At 40.4% G+C, this 18,448-nt stretch overlaps 1 protein-coding gene and 1 long non-coding RNA gene across 4 annotated transcripts in view; one reads left to right on the top strand and one right to left on the bottom strand.

Annotated features, from left to right (window-relative positions):
* Window positions 1–298: 298 nt before the first annotated feature.
* Window positions 299–4,370, bottom strand: LOC149975885 (uncharacterized). The gene is made up of 3 exons (XR_016488138.1): window positions 4,312–4,370; window positions 2,632–2,805; window positions 299–2,417 (listed from the first exon to the last, which is right to left on the bottom strand). It is a non-coding gene; the product is annotated as an uncharacterized LOC149975885 (long non-coding RNA).
* An 8,551-nt stretch (window positions 4,371–12,921) lies between these two features.
* LOC110493174 (ubiquinol-cytochrome-c reductase complex assembly factor 1) overlaps window positions 12,922–18,448 on the top strand; it is a 60,824-nt gene continuing 55,297 nt past the window's right edge. For 2 of the 3 annotated variants that reach the window (XM_036949840.2, XM_090205145.1), the window contains exon 1: window positions 12,933–13,151. In XM_036949840.2, the coding sequence (XP_036805735.2) occupies window positions 13,077–13,151 (75 nt within the window). In that variant the 5' untranslated portion in view covers window positions 12,933–13,076. Of the gene's footprint in view, window positions 13,152–18,448 lie in introns of all 3 variants that reach the window. The other variant, XM_036949841.2, reaches the window with a different exon arrangement.

Genomic DNA, 18,448 nt, shown 5'->3' with positions numbered 1-18,448 from the left:
GGTATTTATCCATATCAGGTGAACTGTTTCTGAATCGTAAATAATGATTATTATTTCAGGATTATCTGTAATCATGGTACCATTCACATGAATGTAGAAGTGTTTAGAAACATATTATATTCTTATTTACAATAAAAGTGACTCAAATGACACAATACATTATTTACCATTAATTTCTATTGGGCACAAACTGATCTGAAACAAAACCAAAACAAACAGAAAATGCACTCAACAAATTTGTAGTCAGATTTACACGAGTCAGGATAAGACCCAGATGCAGACACAGGAGGCAGACAGATCGAATCTCAGATCTTTATTGCAAAACAGGGGGCAGGCAAACGGCAGGTCAAGGGCAGGCAGAGGTGAGTAAATCCAAGGCAGCATCAATCAGGGACAGATCGGCAGGCAGGCTCAGGGTCAGGCTCAGGGTCAGGGCAGACAGAATGGTCAGAACTGGGAGGACTAGAAAACAGAAACTAGAGAAACTGGAAAACGGGAAAACACGCTTGTAAGACTTGACATGACAAACTGGCAACAGACCAACAGAAAACGCAGGTATAAGTACACAGGGGATAATGGGGGGAAATGGGAGACACCTTGTGTGGGGGGGGGGGGGGGGGGGGAGACAAGCACAAGACAGTAGAAACAGATCAGGGTGTGACACACAAGCTTGATGTAGTCATAGCGTGCTGTGAATATGGGACCAAATACTTGGATGACCAAACCGATATGGATGAAAATACTTTGAAATCAAAGCTGTCAGTCGGCACTTTAACCTCATAGTCACTGTTTCATTACAAATCAAACGTGCTGGAGTACAGAGCCTAAACAACAAAAAGGCAGCTGTCTAAACGTAGCCAGGGACAAGTTAATATAAGTTAGTACTTGTTTTCGTAGCAGTTTGTATGAATTTTAATGGTTCCGTACCATACATGTTAAATGGCTACGAGACAGAGATAAGGCAACAGAGATAAGGAAGGTACCACTGAAGGCCCCAGTAGTCAGTCAGGCAGCTTAAAGCGGATGTGTGTCACCATCCAGGGTCTTGTCACAGCATACAGTGGCCTGACAGGGATATGACAATAAATAAATTATGTACCTTTCATAACCAAAGCCGTGTTAGCATGTACTGCACATGTTTCTGAACAATCCAACCATTTTGTTAGTGTCATTGATATAAATGGAAATTTCACATACAATATCCAGTTCATAAGTGTAGCACAGTCGTGACCCGGAGCTACAATTGCGCTGGGATTGCTGTTGAGTAAGTTTGAGGGGTGAATGTAGCACATGGGGATGTGTGAAATGTACTCCACAGCCTGAAGTGTCCCCATTTGCACCAGCGAATAGCTAGATTTCCTTGTGGCGCCGACTGGTGGACACGTGTGCTAGCAAGGCAGAGGTCCCGAGTTTGCACCAGGTATAGGCCGAATCGGGAGGAATTGGTACTACCTGTGGTGGTCTGGCAGAATGTTGCTTTCTAGTGATCGTACTCCCTCTCCATATGAAAGTAACTAGCTAATTAAACACTCATGTAAATGTACACATCAGCCAAATTATACACAACCAATACGGCCTAGTTGTCTATTTGCAGTGAAATCATGAGGGGCATTTTCTTTGCCAACTTTTTCAGTCACCAATGAATCAATAAACATGCAGCGGAATGAAGTTGTCTGACAAGTGTACAAAAGTCTGTAATAAGTCTTTAAAATATAGCTAGCAAATGTAGTTTAGCTAAATAGCCCAGTACTGTAGACTCCCGACGGTCACATTATACAGCGCCATATTTTCTGTTCCATCCTAACGGAAATACAGAGGGTTTTTCCATTTTTCTTGGAATAGAAACACCATAATATTAATCAAATTAATTAAGCAATATAGTCCCATATACTTTGTTCTTACAAAAAAGGTTTTAAATTCTCTAGTTCAGCCACTATTGAAGGCTATCAAATGCTTCTCAAAGATGCCCTCTGGTGGTCAAACTAGTACTACCTAGCATTAATGGGAGCAGTGGCTGACAATTAAATAACGTGCCATAGAGTTCTGCGGCACCATGCAAGCTGTGCTGCAGTACACTGCAACTTTTAAAGGACAAACCACTGTAATATAATTTAAAAGTATGCGAAGGTGTCTGTAATAGAATAAATGTGTCAAAAACAAATGTAGACACCTCCCAAAAGTGGTGCTGCGGTCTAAGGCACTGCATCGCAGTGCTAGAGGCATCACTACAGAACCTGGTTTGACCCCAGGCTGTGTTGCAGCCGGCCTTGACCGAGAGACCCATGAGGCGGCGCGCAATTGACCCAGCGTTGTCCTGGTTAGGGGAGGGTTTGGCCGGCCAGGATGTCGTTGTCCAATCGCGCTCTAGCAAGTCATTGTGGCGGGCCGCGCGCATGGACACAGACTTCGGTCACCGGCTGTCAATCAAATCAAATGTTATTTGTCACATGCACCGAATACAACAGGTATTACCGTAAAATTCTTACTTACAGGTCCTTAACCAACAATGCAGTTCAAGAAATATAGTTAAAATATTTACTCAATAAACTAAAGTAAAAATATATATATTTTTTAAGCAACACAAGAAAATTACATAACAATAACGAGGCTGTATAGAGGGGGTACCGGTACCGAGCTGTATGGTGTTTCCTCCGACACATTGGTGTGGCTGGCTTCCAGGTTAAGCGAGCAGTGTGTCAAGAAACAGTGCTGCTTGGCAGGGACGTGTTTCGGAGGACGCATGGCTCTAGACCTTTGCCTCTCCCGAGTCTGTACGGGAGTTGCAGCGATGGAACAAGACAGTAACTACCAATTTGGGAGACAAAGGGGTAAAAAATAAATACAAATGTAGACATTAATAAATGCATTTCTATAGCTTCCAAATCTTTTTTTACAATTGAGGAGGAGAACCAAGATGGCTGCGAGGGGGCGTCACAATGCAGTGCCCCGTCAGTCTTCCAGGGTTTTTGCCGTGGTTCCGGCGTTTTCTTTGATTTCAAGCTGCTTTCAAACACAAACTTCTATTGTACACCATACTTACAAATATAGTTAGGACTTTGAACATATACTGTAGTTTCACTACCTGATAGCTTATTAGGTAGAGTAGGGAACTATAGAACAATCAAGGACTTGAGGGTGTGAGGTCAAATCCTGTTGAAGGCACAATATTGAGAATTGTTTAAATGTTAAACCATACTTTCTGCACTGTTGTTCAAATAATTTGTTTTTATTTAGTATAGTATAAGCTTGTCTTATTAAGCATCCTTAAATGCCATAGTCTTTTTTAGAAAAATAGTCAACTTAAAGGCAAAAAAGGGAAGCATGATGTAAGATGCAAACCTGGTATTAAAACAGACTATAGGCTATAGCGGCACCACTGAGTTTTTATTGCTTGACCAACAGATGTCACTAACGAAGCTCTGAGTAAATTGTTTTTGGCACAATTTGGTGGAAGCTCCAAAGCCTTCAGAAAGCCTTGGTTTCCCATAACTACTGCCTGATAAAGCTAGACAGCTCATAGCAAAGCTAGGATGAATATCAGAGGACAAATAGCTAATGCAATAGTGGCTGTCAGTGCAATGGCTGGTCTGGAGTTAATCTGAAATGTACCATTATATTTCACCAGTGGTGTAAAGTACTAAAGTAAAAATACTTTAAAGTACTACTTAAGTAGTTTAGGGGGATCTGTACTTTACTATTTATATGTTTTTCTACTTTTACTTTTATTTCACTACATTCCGAAATAAAATCATGTACTTTTTACTCCATACATTTTTCCCTTACACCCAAAACTACTTGTTACATTTTGAATGCTTAGCAGGACAGGAAAATGGTCAAAGTCACACACTCATCAAGAGAACATCCCTGATTATCTCTACTGCCTCTGATCTGGTGGACTCACTAAACACAAATGCTTCATCTATAAATGTTGTCTGAGTGTTGGCACACCGGCTATCTGTAAAAAAAATACAAAATAAATAATAATAAAACAATTGTGCCATCTGGTTTGCTTAATATAAGGAATTTGAAATTATTTGTGCTTTTACTTTTCATACTTAAGTATATTTTAGCAATTACATGTACTTTTGATAGTTTCTTTTTAAAACTAAATACCTTTTGACTTTTACTCAAGTAACATTAGTATTTTACCAGGTGACTTTCACTTTTACTTGAGTCATTTTCTATTAAGGTATCTTTACTTTTACTCAAGAATGTGGGTACCTGTATTTCACATGATAAGCAAACTACTGTCATGCATTTTCACACACAAAAAAATAAACAAATTGATGTACACAGATAAGAGACAATTACCTTCAAGTAGATCGTTTTGATTTTATTTACCTCATCTTCTCTTGCTTGTGTGGGTAACTACTTCCTGAGAATTGATTGATGGAACAATCCAGCCAATGGTGAGGCGGCCATGGTTTTGGCAGAGGGAACTGAATGGTCAGGAGCTTACGAATTTTGGGGTAAAGTGACAATGACAGAACTCAGAGAATGCACAGATTCAAAATCTGCAAGTGTATTTTTTGATTCACTGCAGATTATTCATACTCGTAAATGGATTTGTAATAATTCAGAAAACAAATTGTAACTTGACATTTGAATACATTCAATAAGACTTGCAAGCATACGTTTGCGACCATTGTTAAATCTTTCACACATGATACAAGCTTGTGAAAATAAATTACACATTTGCGAATTGTACTTGCAACCACGAATCTCAATGTGTGACCACAAAATTCTAAATACAAAACTCATGTAGTTCTGTCATCCTTATAATCTCATATGATTAGATGCATTAGTTATTTGCATTAATGAACACAAACATCAGTGTTGAAGTAATGCTAAAAGTAATGCGTAAAAGTTGAGAAACTACTGTGGGAACACAATTCTTCCATCCTTGCACAAAGAGGAAAATAGCAGCAGTTATTCCGATACAAAAATCATATATAAGTAGATTTTTTGAATTTTTAAATTTAATTTAACTAAGCAAGTCAGTTAAGAACAAATTCTTATTTACATGACGGCCTACCAAAAGGAAAAAGGAACTATATAGGAAATAGGAAGCAGGAAATATATATTAATGTAGGACAAAACACACATCACAACAAGAACTTAAAGTAATAAATAAATAAATAAATGCACATATAAATAGATAAATACATGAATAAAGAAATGGACATATAAATAGATAAATAAATAAAAGCACAAGTAAATAAAGAAATGGGTGAATGAATGCACACAAATATATAAATCATTATTTAAATAATGAATCCCACTTTCTTTTATTTTATTAATTTAAATTATTTCTTCATGTATTTATTTATGTATTTCTTCCTCCAATATCATAATGAGGGGGTGTTAAGAAAACATATGTCGGTAGTATCTAAAACACCATTGATTGATCAATGCCCCGGCGCGATGCTCGATTGCATTTGTCTGGGCTGCGTTCAGTATGTTGGTGGTATCTAACATGTTCAAAGTTTAAAGGCCATGTTTCACATTAGCATCCCCTAGACAATAATGTGTAGCGCATATAGCTATGTATCAATATGATATGTCACCTTTGGGGTGGAAATTGGTGATAAAAATCTGTTATATGCTGCTGTGCCGCACGCACACCATAAAAACACACAAAAAGAACAAATGGAACATTGTCCTTGCTTGAGGTAAAAAACAGTTTTGGAAGCTACCCATTGACTGTCTGCCTGCACCAGGTGGCTGTGTTAGGGGTGGGTTGCTTTTGAAATAAGGCAGCCATCATTTTTAACCTAGAAAAGACCAAGAGACGGGTGTAGGCAAGAAGGAGTCCACACAATTTCCTGTCCTACAGCCCATACTCCCCACCTCCCCTTACTAAAAGCATCCCAACTCCCTTTACCAAAGATCGAGCCCTTTTGCCCAGATCAAGGACTTTACATCCCAGCTGCCCAGTGGGACATGATCTCCAATCTCTCCTCACAGCATTCTTAGCCACGACATCGGCCTTCTCATTACCCTCCAGACCCACATGGGCGGGAACCCAGCAAAAGCTTACCACCACTCCTATCCTCTCCACTCCCATTAACAGCACCATCATCTCCACAAATAAGTCTCCCCTATCTGACCAGCCCGTCTTCACACTACTCAACACTGAAGCCGAATCAGAGCAAATCACCACTCTGAGTGGTTTCACCTCCTCCACCCATCTCAAACCTATAATCATGGCCATCAACTCGGCCACATACACCGACACAATCAGTTAACCGCTTACATACTCTTACATTGAAATATGGGATATACACCCTTGCCCCCACCCTACCATATCACTGACTGCATCATTTGAACCATCTGTATATATCCTTAAAAACAAATAAAAAGATAATCTACATATCTCACCACACACTTTCTCAAGTCCTTACCCCATTCTTTTCTGCCCTCAATCATGTCCACATCTACACTTGATTTCGGAAACAACCATAGAGGAACTTTCCCCAATGCAATTGCCGGCCCTATCTCTTTCTCCCCAGTCCATATTCTACCACCTTCTGACCGATTGTCCACCCGTACGTCCTCTGCTTACCCACTTCTCGCTCCCAGCATTACCAAGTTGCCATGACCGTATGATGTCCTTCTGAACTCAATTTCAACCTCGCCCAGTAAGGCAAGTTTGTAAGGCAAGTCCTGCCTTATCCTCAGTGGCAGTCTCCCACTATCCACCTGCAATGCCTCAGGTGGATAGTGTCGTCCTGAAGCTATCCGCACACAATCTCAGGGCCCTTGACTGTATCCTATCCAGGTGCTGAAGTATTGTTTTGGCTGCCTATCCATGTACAGTAGAAAACACCCACAATCAAAAGATGACCTGATCAATGTATGGTACATATACAACAGTGTTTGTCTATTCGACCTCCCATCATATCCTGCTACTGTCCTCATGAGGTTCAGAACCTTCCTACACTCAATTTCATTATACTGAACATATCTATTCCACGTAAGCCTCTCATCAAACCACATACCTAAATACTTCAACTCAGACACCCTACCTACAGTATTTGATACGCTGCCGATTTTGCAGGTTTTCCTACTTACAAAGCATGTAGAGGTCTGTCATTTGTATCATAGATACACTTCAACTGTGAGAGACGGAATCTAAAACAAAAATCCAGAAAATCACATTGTATGATTTTTAAGTAATTAATTTACATTTTATTGCATGACATAAGTATTTGATCAACTACCAACCAGTAAGAATTCCGGCTCTCACAGACCCATACCCACTGGAACAGTTCCATCTGCATCTGATGTAATTACAGACATTACTGCCTCAGCGCACTCGTCCACAGACCCCCTCCCTTGATAACTTTCGTCCTGCTCGCTCACACAGGTACTTGAACATCTTCCAGTTAGCACACACACACATATTGACCTTTCATCTAACCATAAAATTATTCCAGAACCACCTAAGTGAAGCTCGCCACAAAGATTAGCCACAATAGTGGAATTTGCAGTTTGCCTTAAATGTTAAAAGTCCAGCATTGAAATGGATACAAATAGTGGAATCATGCCATATTTGGAATAGATATGTATCTATTTATAAACCCTTCACAGTTGTGTTATGTGGGTGTCACTGAGTAGTCTGAAACCTATGGATTTTGGGTCCATGAAATGAGGTAAGGCTGTACATTGCAATTATGAATGTTCAATAGACAGTAGGTTGAATGGTGAGCTAATGAGGCTCATTTCACAGTTGTGTCAAAGTACTGCAGTAAGAGCTAATATTTTGTGTAAACTCTTCACAGTTTTGTTCTGGACTGATCGGATTTCATGGACCCACAGTTAAGGTTCTGCAATAAGAGCTACAATGCTAATATTGTCATGACTTCTGCCGAAGTCGATGCCTCTCCTTGTTCGGGCGGTGCACGGCGGTCGACGTCACCGGTCTTCTAGCCATCATTGATCTATGTTTCATTTTCCATTGGTTTTGTCTGGTCTTCTTACACACCTGGTTCCAATCCCATTCATTAAGTGTTGTGTATTTAACCCTCTGTTTCCCCTCATGTCCTTTTCAGAGATTGATTATTGTTATGTTCATGTTTTATGGATTGGTGTGAGACGGGTTCTTGTACCCACATTTATTGTATTATGGACTTTGGTTTATTTTTTAAGTTATTAAAATACTCCAATTATACCAAGTTTAATTATCCTGCGCTTGACTTCCCTGCCACCTACATACACGACGTGACAGAATCTCTGACCCTAATATGAAGTCAGTAGGCGAAAGTACCCCGGACATGGAGGAGGAACGCTTCCAGGAGAATATGGAGAAGCTTTACCATCTGAGCGTCGCAATGGATCGCGTTGTCCAGAATATGGACTGCTGGGAGTTCTTCCAGTGCCTCCACCAGCACAACCAGGGTCTATCCTGGGCGCTTCTTTATGACCTGAGCCCAGTGGGATTCGTCTACCCATGCCACGGGGGAACGACGGAAGTGCTGCCAACTGCCAGGGTTTCCTCCTCCAATTAAACCTTTATCTGGCCACGGTCCAACAGGCTCCATTGGACCATGAGAAGGTTTTCGCCCTCGTCTCGTGCCTCACCGGGAAAGCCCAGGAGTGGGTCAGCGCCGTGTGTGGAGGGGAAGATGCGGCGTTGGACCATTTTGAGGAGTTCACCCGTTCACCAGTTTTCGACCCCCCCCCCACCCAAGGGCAGGGCGGCGGGTGAGCGTCTCTATCATCTGAGGCAGGAGACGAGGAGCGTGCAGGAGTTTGCTCTGGAGTTTAGGACCCTGGCTGCCGATGCGGGATGGAACAATAGGGCCCTGATTGACCATTACCACTGCAGTCTATGAGAGGACATCCAGCAGGAGCTGGCCTGCAGAGACACCACCTTCACCTTCGACCAGCTGGTGGACCTGTCCATCCGGCTGGACAACATGCTGGCTATTCGTGGACGTTCAGATCGGGGTCTAGTGGTTCCATCCTCCCGCAACCCCTCTTCGATTCCCATGGAGCTGGGAGGCCGCAGAGGGCACACCGCTGGTCGGTGCCGGTTTGGTTCCTCTGGGAATCGAGGCAGCAGGCAGGGCGCTCTTGCATCACCCCAGGTGAGTTGGCACCATTCTCACCCAGAGCCCTCTGTCGCACATATATTTGTGTCTGTCACTTTTCCTGACCTTATCTGGGGTTTTGGTCAGGTGGCTGCTCCCATTACCTCACTGCTGAAGGGGGCCGGTGCGCTTGCAGTGGTCAGCTGGGGCGGACGGGGCTTTTAGGCATTTGAAGGCTTTGTTTACCTCGGCTCCTGTGTTGGCGCATCCGGATCCCTCTTTGGTCTTCATAGTGGAGGTGGACACCTCCGAGGCTGGGATAGGAGCTGTGCTCTCTCAGTGCTCGGATACGCCACCGAAACTCCGCACCTGTGCTTTCTTCTCTAAGAAGCTCAGCCCGGTGGAGAGAAACTATGATGTGGGGGACCGGGAGCTGTTGGCTGTTAAAGCTTTGAAGGTGTGGAGACATTGGCTTGAGGGGGCTAAAAAAACCTTTCTCATCTGGACTGATCACCGCAATCTGGAGCACATCCGGGCAGCGAGGAGAATGAATCCTCGTCAGGCAAGGTGAGCCATGTTTTTCACCCGTTTTTAGTTTACCCTCTTACAGACCAGGCTCCCATAACTTCAAGGCAGAAGCACTGTCCCAGCTGTATGACACAGAGGAGTGGTCCATGGATCCCACTCCCACACTCCCAGCCTCTTGCTTGGTGGCGCCGGTAGTGTGGGAGCTGGACGCGGACATTGAGTGGGCGTCACGTGCAGAGCCCGCTCCCCCTCAGTGTCCAGCTGGGCGTCTGTACGTTCTGTCTACTAACCGCAATCGGCTGATCTATTGGGCTCACACGTCACCCTCTGGTCATCCTGGTCCCGGTCGGACGGTGCGCTGTCTTGGTGGGAAGTACTGGTGGCCCACTTTAGAAAGAGACGTAAGGGTTTATGTTTCCTCCTGCTCAGTGTGCGCCCAGTGCAAGGCTCCTAGACACCTGCCCAGAGGTAAGTTACAACCCTTACCCGTTCCACAACGGCCGTGGTCGCACCTGTCTGCATTTTATAACCATTCTCCATTTCTCCATTTCAGTGTGTATTGCGGTATCAGTCGGTTCTGGCTCCATGTCATCCGAGTCAGACAGAGGCTCCTGCGGTGGACAACTGGTTCCAGATGTTCGCACCGGGGGACAGGGTCTGGCTCTCGACCCGAAACCTGCCCCTCTGCCTGCCCTGCCGGAAACTGGGTCCGTGGTTTGTGGGGTCATTTAAAGTCCTGAGGGGAGTGAACGAGGTATGTTATAGGTTATAGCTTCCCCCCAATTACCCAATTAACCCCTCGTTCCATGTCTCTCCTCAGGTCGCTGGTGGCTGGCCCGCTCCAGGAGGCTGAGGTGCGGGAGGTTCCTCTGCCCCCTCTGGATATTGAGGGGGTCCCGGCGTACTCCTTTCGATCCATCCTGGATTCGAGATGTCTGTACCTCATGGACTGGGAGGGGAGATGCTGGGTTCTCCGGAGGAGAGATGCTGGGTTCCGGTGGAGGACGTGTTAGATCCGGTGGAGGACGTGTACTGTCACGACTTCTGGCGAAGTCGATGCCTCTTTGTTCGGGCGGTGCTCGGTGGTCGACGTCACCGGTCTTCTAGCCATCAATGATCCAGGTTTCATTTTCCATTGGTTTTGTCTGGTCTTCTAACACACCTGGTTCCAATCACATTCATTTCAGTGTTGTGTATTTAACATTTTGTTTCCCCTTCCCCGTTTCCTTGTCAGAGATTATTTATTGTTCTGTTCATGTTTTATGGATTGGTGTGAGACGGGTTATTGTACCCACATTTATTTTATTATGGACTTTGGTTTTGGAGTTTGTTTTAAGTTATTAAAATACTCCAATTATACCAAGTTTAATTATCCTGCGCTTGACTTCCCTGCCACCTACATACACAACAAATATTTGCGTAAACTCTTCAGTTGTGAACATTTCATGGACCGAAAATCGATAGGCAAGGCTGTAAACGCCCCAATTCTGAAGTCTAATACACCCACAGTGCGATTTCAACTGATAAAAAAAAGTCTAATTAACAAATTATTGTCTTTTGATGAATTTAACATTTTATACTTAAGCATCAACTAGTCCAAATATGGCATGATTCCACTATTTGTATGCGTTTGCCTCAGTTTCAATGCACACTTATTTTGAAGGCAAACTGCAAATTATACCATTGGCTGACTTCACATAAGTGGTGCCAAAGAAAGCAAAAGCAGTCCAGCAATGCATTGTGACACTGATCAACCAATGGTGTGTTTGATACGACACAGACATACCACCCGTTGATTTACACCCCCCCCCCATTATCATATTGGAGGAAGAAATACAGAAATAAAAATATATATATGTATGAATAATTAGATAATACATAAATAATTAAATACATATATGTAGAGAAAATTAAATAATTTTATTCTGTATTGTATTTCCTTGCTCATTTATTTAATGATGTGTTGAGTGTTGACCTAGAGAGGGGGAGAAGATGGCAGAAACTGAGGTTTTGTTTGTAACCGCTAGTGAGTTGGGTGAAGCTAATGGTGCATAAAGTGAGAATGGGTGGGGGTTACATTGGTGAAGAAAAAGGGAAACGAGAAGTAAAACTGTGGAAAATAGGAATCCACTAGACTTGTTTTTTTGTCAGAGTGAGGGTTTGGGATCAATTCTACTTGGGAAATCCATTTAACGTCTCGAGAAAAATCTAGAATGTGTTGGAAGAAAGTGTGGAATCGGAGTCACAAGAAGTGGTCGTATTTTTTGTGTGTGTGTGTGTCTGGAGCAGAAGAAACGTGTAAAGATTCAAAAAGATATCGGAGTGGAATGTTTCCTGTATGGATTTGCATATCAGGGCTCCTATCAAGGGGGTTATTTATGGGGTGGCGCAAGATATAAAGGAAGAGGATATAACTGAAGACATTGATTAAGAGCTTAGTGCACGTTGACTGACCTGTATGGTGGATGGAGAAAAGAAAATCACTTCATCCATGCTACCTACTGTTCTTTGAGTCTTTCCTTTCTCATACAAAGTTAGGATTCATGAGATACTCTGTAAGAGCTTTGTACACAAGCCCCTCCCTCAGTGTCGTAAATTTAAAAGATTTGGTCAGATTAAGTGAAATGCTACAACTGTGGAGGTGAACATGCGCCTGAATTCCTGGAGTGCCCTGTTAGAGTGAAGGAGTATGAGGCCGCAAGGGTAAGGAGTGTCCAACGTGTATCCTATCTGGAGGCGGTGAGAAGATTGGAAGGAAAGTGTGGTGGGGAAGAACTGAGGGATAGTGAAATGCTACATGGTAAAAAGGTGGACTTTGTATTATTTATTGCTGGTCAAAAATTGTACAACACAAGCAGAGAAGAAGTGCAAGATAATTTGAATCATTGTGAATGCAGCTGAACGTTTTTTTGGCTGTGATTTCACAGCCGAGGCCGTGCAAAAAATCCTGCCTGTGAATGTTCCGCCATTACAGGTGCCTGTGTAGGGATGTCTTTTGGAGTGGACTGTGATTGAAGAAGTGACATGTTTAATTTAGTATTTTGTATGATGTCATTTCTCCACTTTCCCAAAATGTTTTTTTTTTGTTTCTTATTCAATTCCCCATCCAGCTGGTGGCGGTAGTGCATCATTAACATTGGATGCCAACCGCCGTTAAACCCCATCAACGAAGAAGATAACGTGATGATTTATTTATTTATGATTTAATTTAATTGTAATTTATGGCAGGTTGGTCCCCCATATAAATAGGCAAACAATGTAATCCAGTTGACTATCTAAAATGTGGTTCTTCTTATGTGTTTTTTATCATCAGGCAGAATGTATGTACGTAACGTTACACTGTTTCAGACCGGGCAGCATTCGTGGTAGGACAGATTCCTTTATCATTAACTTTACTTGTGGGAGGAGTAGGGTCCGTATCAAGGTTACAAAACGTGAAGATTTAATTGAAAAAACACACTGATTCCTGTGTCTTAGTTGGAATACTTAAATATTGTAACTTTTGGAGGAGTGATGTATCGGCGACCATTGCAGTCCATCGTAAGGAACATTATAAATGTGTCAGCATCAAGAGCCACCCTTGGAAAGGTAATTGAAGACTAATGTTAGCTAACTAGTGTAGCTTAACATTAGCTAGCTAATGGCTTTAGCTTAATGTGAAGTCGCAACATTTATTGGTAGCCAAATTAAACAACTCTAGCGAGCAAGTCACGCGCACTGTGATTGGACAGTAAGAATATATAATTGCCTTACTCTATTGAGTGTTCCAAAAACATAAGAAAAACATGATCTAACATTAGGCTTTATCAGCTAACATTGATTCCAACCCAGGTGAATTTAAACATGACCAGACTCACTAATTTATACCGCGTTCAGAAAACTGGTAACTCTAAGTATTTATACCCGTTGACTTATTCCACATTTTGTGTTACAGCCTGAATTCAAAATGGATTCAATATTTAAAAAATCTCACCCATTTACACACAATACTCCATAATGACACAGTGAAAACATGTTTAGAATTTTTTTTTTGCAATTTTTGAAAATGAAATTACATAAGTATTCACACCCCTGAGTCAATACTTTGTAGAATCACCTTTGGCAGGTATTACAAAGGATAGTCTAATAGCTTGGCTACTGTACAGTATTTATACTTTCCTTAACTTCTCTAGGGTAGGGGGCACTATTTTCATCTCTGGATGAAAAGCGTGCCCAAAGTAAACTGCCTGCTACTCAGGCCCAGAAGCTAGGATATGCATAGAATTGGTTAATTTGGATAGAAAACGCAAAATTTTCCAAACTGTTAAAATAATGTCTGTCAGGCCGAAAACCTGAGAAAAATCCATCCAGGAAGTAGGATTTTTTTTGTTTGTTGTAGTTTTCTATTCAATGCCATTACAGTATCCATTGACTTAAGACTCAAATTGCAGTTCCTATGCCTTCCACTAGATATCAACAGTCTTTAGAAATTGTTTCAGGCTTGTATTCTGAAAAAATGAGGGAGTAAGACCAGTCTGAATGACTGGACCCTAAAGTGTCAGAGCATTTTCATACACAATCCCGAGAGCACGCCTTTCTTGTTTACCTTTTATATTGACGACGTTATTGTCCGATTGAAAAATGATTGATTATTTAGGCTGAAAAACAACCTGAGGATTGAATATAAAACATAGTTTGACATGTTTCTATGAACCTTACGGATACAATTTGGATTTTTTTGTCTGCCTGTTGTGACTGTTTGAGCCTGTGGATTACTGAATAAAACGCGATCATAACGGAGGTTTTTGGATATAAAGAGAGACTTTGTTGAACAAAACAAACATTTATTGAGTAAATTAATGTCTTCTGAGAGCAACCATATGAAGATCAAAAGGTAAGTGTTTAATTTCATCTCTATTTCTGACTTGTGTAACTCTTCTACTTGGCTGGTTACAGTTTGTAATGATTTGTCTGCTGGGCGATGTTCTCAAATAATCGTATGGTATGCTTTCGCCGTAAAGCCGTTTTGTAATCTGACACCGTGGTTAGATTCACAAGAAGTTAATCTTTAAATCTTTGTATAACACTTGTATGTTTTCGGAATTTTTATAATCAGTATTTCTGTTTTTGAATTTGGAGCTCTGCAATTTCACTGGATGTTGGTCAGGTGGGAAGCTACCGCCCCTAGAGAGGTTAATAAAATAATTATAAAAATACTCTAGCAAAATGCATTTGTTTATTTCAACTATCAGCACCATCTGCGCCATCAATATCACTGAATGACAGAGAATGGGGACTGGTCTTGATAAACAATCAGAATTTTATTTGGAAATGTTAGGCTCATTATGCTCTTCACTCGCAGTCCCTTCGTAGCCTAGGTCTACTCCCAACCGGTCCACACAAGTTTCTCCAACTGTCTTCTGACTGTGATTAGAGCCATGTTGATTGCCTTTGCCAATCGCTCATCATTTTCAACAATCAGTGAGTCCATCTTACCGAGTCTAAAACCAGATTGCCACCCCCCCCCCCCCCAAAAAAAATGAATCAACTCCTACAAATATATTATTATTAACCCTACATTAAAATTGTAATGCAGATGTTTATTTCGTTATGGATCCATAACGAATTACTATGGGAATAAATATCACTAAATGACATGTGGTCAACAATTTCAGTACCATTTCGCACTGCTCTGGGACAAGCATGGGTACTGGTATTGATAAATCAATGTGATTTTTATTTTCACTGAATCTCTGTTTGGGTATTGACCTATAATTAGGGTGTGGAAATGTTAGGATTACTTTGCTCTTAGTACAGTAACCTATTGCCGGACCGGTCCCGTTGTACAGAGCCATATTTTCCTAGCAGAAAACGGATTTGTTTTTTTGGAATAGAAACACCATAATATTAATCAAATTAATTAAGCTAAATGTTTTAATTTTATTGCTGCAGGGGCAGTATTGAGTAGCTTGGTGCCCATTGTAAACAGCTAGCTTCTCAGTCTCAGTTGATTATATATGCATATTATTATTATTAGCATTGGATAGAAAACACTAAAGTTTCCAAAAGGGTCAAAATATTGTCTGTGAGTAAAACAAAACTGATATTGTAGGCGAAACTCTGGAAAATCAAATCAGGAAGCGGCTTCTATTTTGAGCCAGAACGATAACATCGCGTCAAGTGGTCACATGAGTTTTGCTCACGCAACAGAGTTTGGATAGGTATTACTTTTCCCTCTCCTACTGTGAAAGACATTTGCTGTTGATATATTATCGATTATATATTTTAAAACAACCTGAGGATTGATTATAAAAAACTTTGACATGTTTCTGTGGACATTATGGAAACTATTTGGAATTTGCCTGGGTTGTCGTGACCACTCTTTCATGTGGATTTCTGAACATAACGCAAAAAACAAAACAGAGATATTTTGGATCTAAAAAATATTCTTCATGGAACATTTGTTGTGTAACTGGGAGTCTCGTGAGTGAAAACATCCGAAAGGTAAATGATTAATTTGATTGCTTTTCTGATTTTCGTGACCGAGCTACCTGATGCTAAGTGTACTTAATGTTTTATCGTGCGATCGATAAACTTACAAACGCTTGGATTGCTTTCGCTGTAAAGCATCATTTCAAAATCTGACACAACAGGTGGATTAACAAAAGGCTATATTTTCCTATATTGCACTTGTGATTTCATGAATATAAATATTTATAGTAATATTTATTGTATGTAGCGCTATGCTATTCAGCGGTTGTTGATGACACTTATCCCGATATCAGGATTGCAGCCATAACAAGTTAAACTCAGTCCCATATACTATGTTCTAACAACAACAAAAAACATGGCTGATATTTAATAAATAACAGGTCATAGAATTCTGCAGGTGTGCTGCAGTACGACAACTTTTAAAGGAAGAACCACTGTGCATTTATCTGTAAGGTCCCTCAGTCGAGCAGTGAATTTCAAACACATATTCAACCACAAGGACCAGGGAGGTTTTCCAATACCTTGCAAAGAAGATTTATTAGTAGATTTTTAAAAAATTAAATTAAAAAAAGCAGACATTGAATATCCCTTTGAGCATTGTGAAGTTTTTAATTAGATTTGAGATGGTGTATCAATACACCCAGTCACTACAGTTGAAGGAGAGAAAGGAAACCGCTCAGGGATTTCACCATGAAGCCAATGGTGACTTTAAAACAGAGTTTAATGGCTGTGATGGGAGAAAACAACTGAGGATGGAACAACAACATTGTAGTTACTCCACAATACTAACCTAATTAACAGAGTGAATAGAAGGAAGCTCCTACAGAATAAAATATTTTAAAACATGCATCCTGTTTGCAACAAGGCACAAAAGTAGTACTGCAAAGAATGTGGCAAAGCAATAACTTTTTGTTCTGAATACAAAGTGTTATGTTTGGAGCACATCCAATTAAACAAATTACTGAGTACCACTCTCCATATTTTTCAACATAGTTGTGGCTGCATTATGTTATGGGTATGGTTGTAATCAATAAGGACTGGGGAGTTTTTCAGGATAAAAAAATAAACTGAATGGAGCTCAGCACAGGCCAAATCCTATTGGAAAACATGGTTCAGTCTGCTTTCTACCAGACACTGGAAGATCAATTCACCTATCAGCAGGACAATAACCTAAAACACAAAGCCAAATATACACTGGAGTTGTTTACCATGATGACGTTGAAAGTTCCTGAGTGGCCGAGTAACAGTTTTGACTTAATCTACTTGTAAATGGTTGTCGAACAATGATCAACAACCAATTTCACAGAGCTTGAATAATAAATTTAAAAAGTGGTACACAATCCTGGTGTGGAAAGCGCTTAAAGACTAACCCAGAAAGAATCACATATGTAAGGGAATACCCCCCTGAATTGGACAAAAATGAATGGCAACATATTGGCATTGGACAAACCATATACACGATGTCCAATACCACCCAAAGCGGCGTTGATTCGTGTAAAGTATATGGCAAATGCCATATGGCAATTGCCAATTGTAACACCTCAAAAATCCAACAGGGGGCGATGCGCTCCACCGGGGTTTTTCATATTGGAAATGTAACCCAAGTCAACATCCAAAAGAAAAATTTTGAAAAAAGGATATTTTTTTCAAAAACTTTTCACCCCTTAAAAAAGTGCTTTCTGGGCCTTTTTTCGAAATTCTTTCGATTTTTTTGTCAATTACACATGTGTAAGAGCTGTATGAATATACTTTTGTCCAATTTTTTTATCATATTTTTATTTTTTTTAATTACATGCGCATAAGGCATATGTTTTGTACATTTGCAATATGATTTCATAGGAAGTCAAAAGTCAAAAATGTCAAAATTTGGTAAAAAACTTCACACATCCTTAAAGTGCTTTCTGGACCGTTTTTCAAAATTCTTTCAATTTTTATGTCAATTACACATGTATAAGAACTTTATCAACATACTTTAGTCATACTTTATTATCATTTTTTATTTTTTTTTACTTGTGCATAAGGCATATGTTTTCTCCATTTGGAATATGATTTCATAGGAAGTCAAAAGTCAAAAATGTCAAAATTTGGTAAAAAACTTCACACATCCTTAAAAAAGTGCTTTCTGGACCGTTTTTCAAAGTTCTTTCAATTTTTGTGTCAATTACACATGTATAAGAACTTTATCAACATACTTTAGTCATACTTTATTATCATTTATTTTTTTATTTTTTTACTTGTGCATAAGGCATATGTTTTCTCCATTTGGAATATGATTTCATAGGAAGTCAAAAGTCGAAAATTTGATTTTTTTTTTAAACTTTAAAAACTAAAAAAAGTGCTTTCTGGACCGTTTTTCGAAATTGTTTCGATTTTAAGACAATTAATCATGTGTAAGAAGTGTATGAATATACTTT

The sequence above is a fragment of the Oncorhynchus mykiss genome, chromosome 17 (genome assembly GCF_057628025.1).
Source record: "Oncorhynchus mykiss isolate SJ-2025 chromosome 17, ASM5762802v1, whole genome shotgun sequence".
Taxonomy (NCBI): Eukaryota; Metazoa; Chordata; class Actinopteri; order Salmoniformes; family Salmonidae; genus Oncorhynchus; species Oncorhynchus mykiss.
This window is presented reverse-complemented; position numbering and strand designations above follow the sequence as displayed.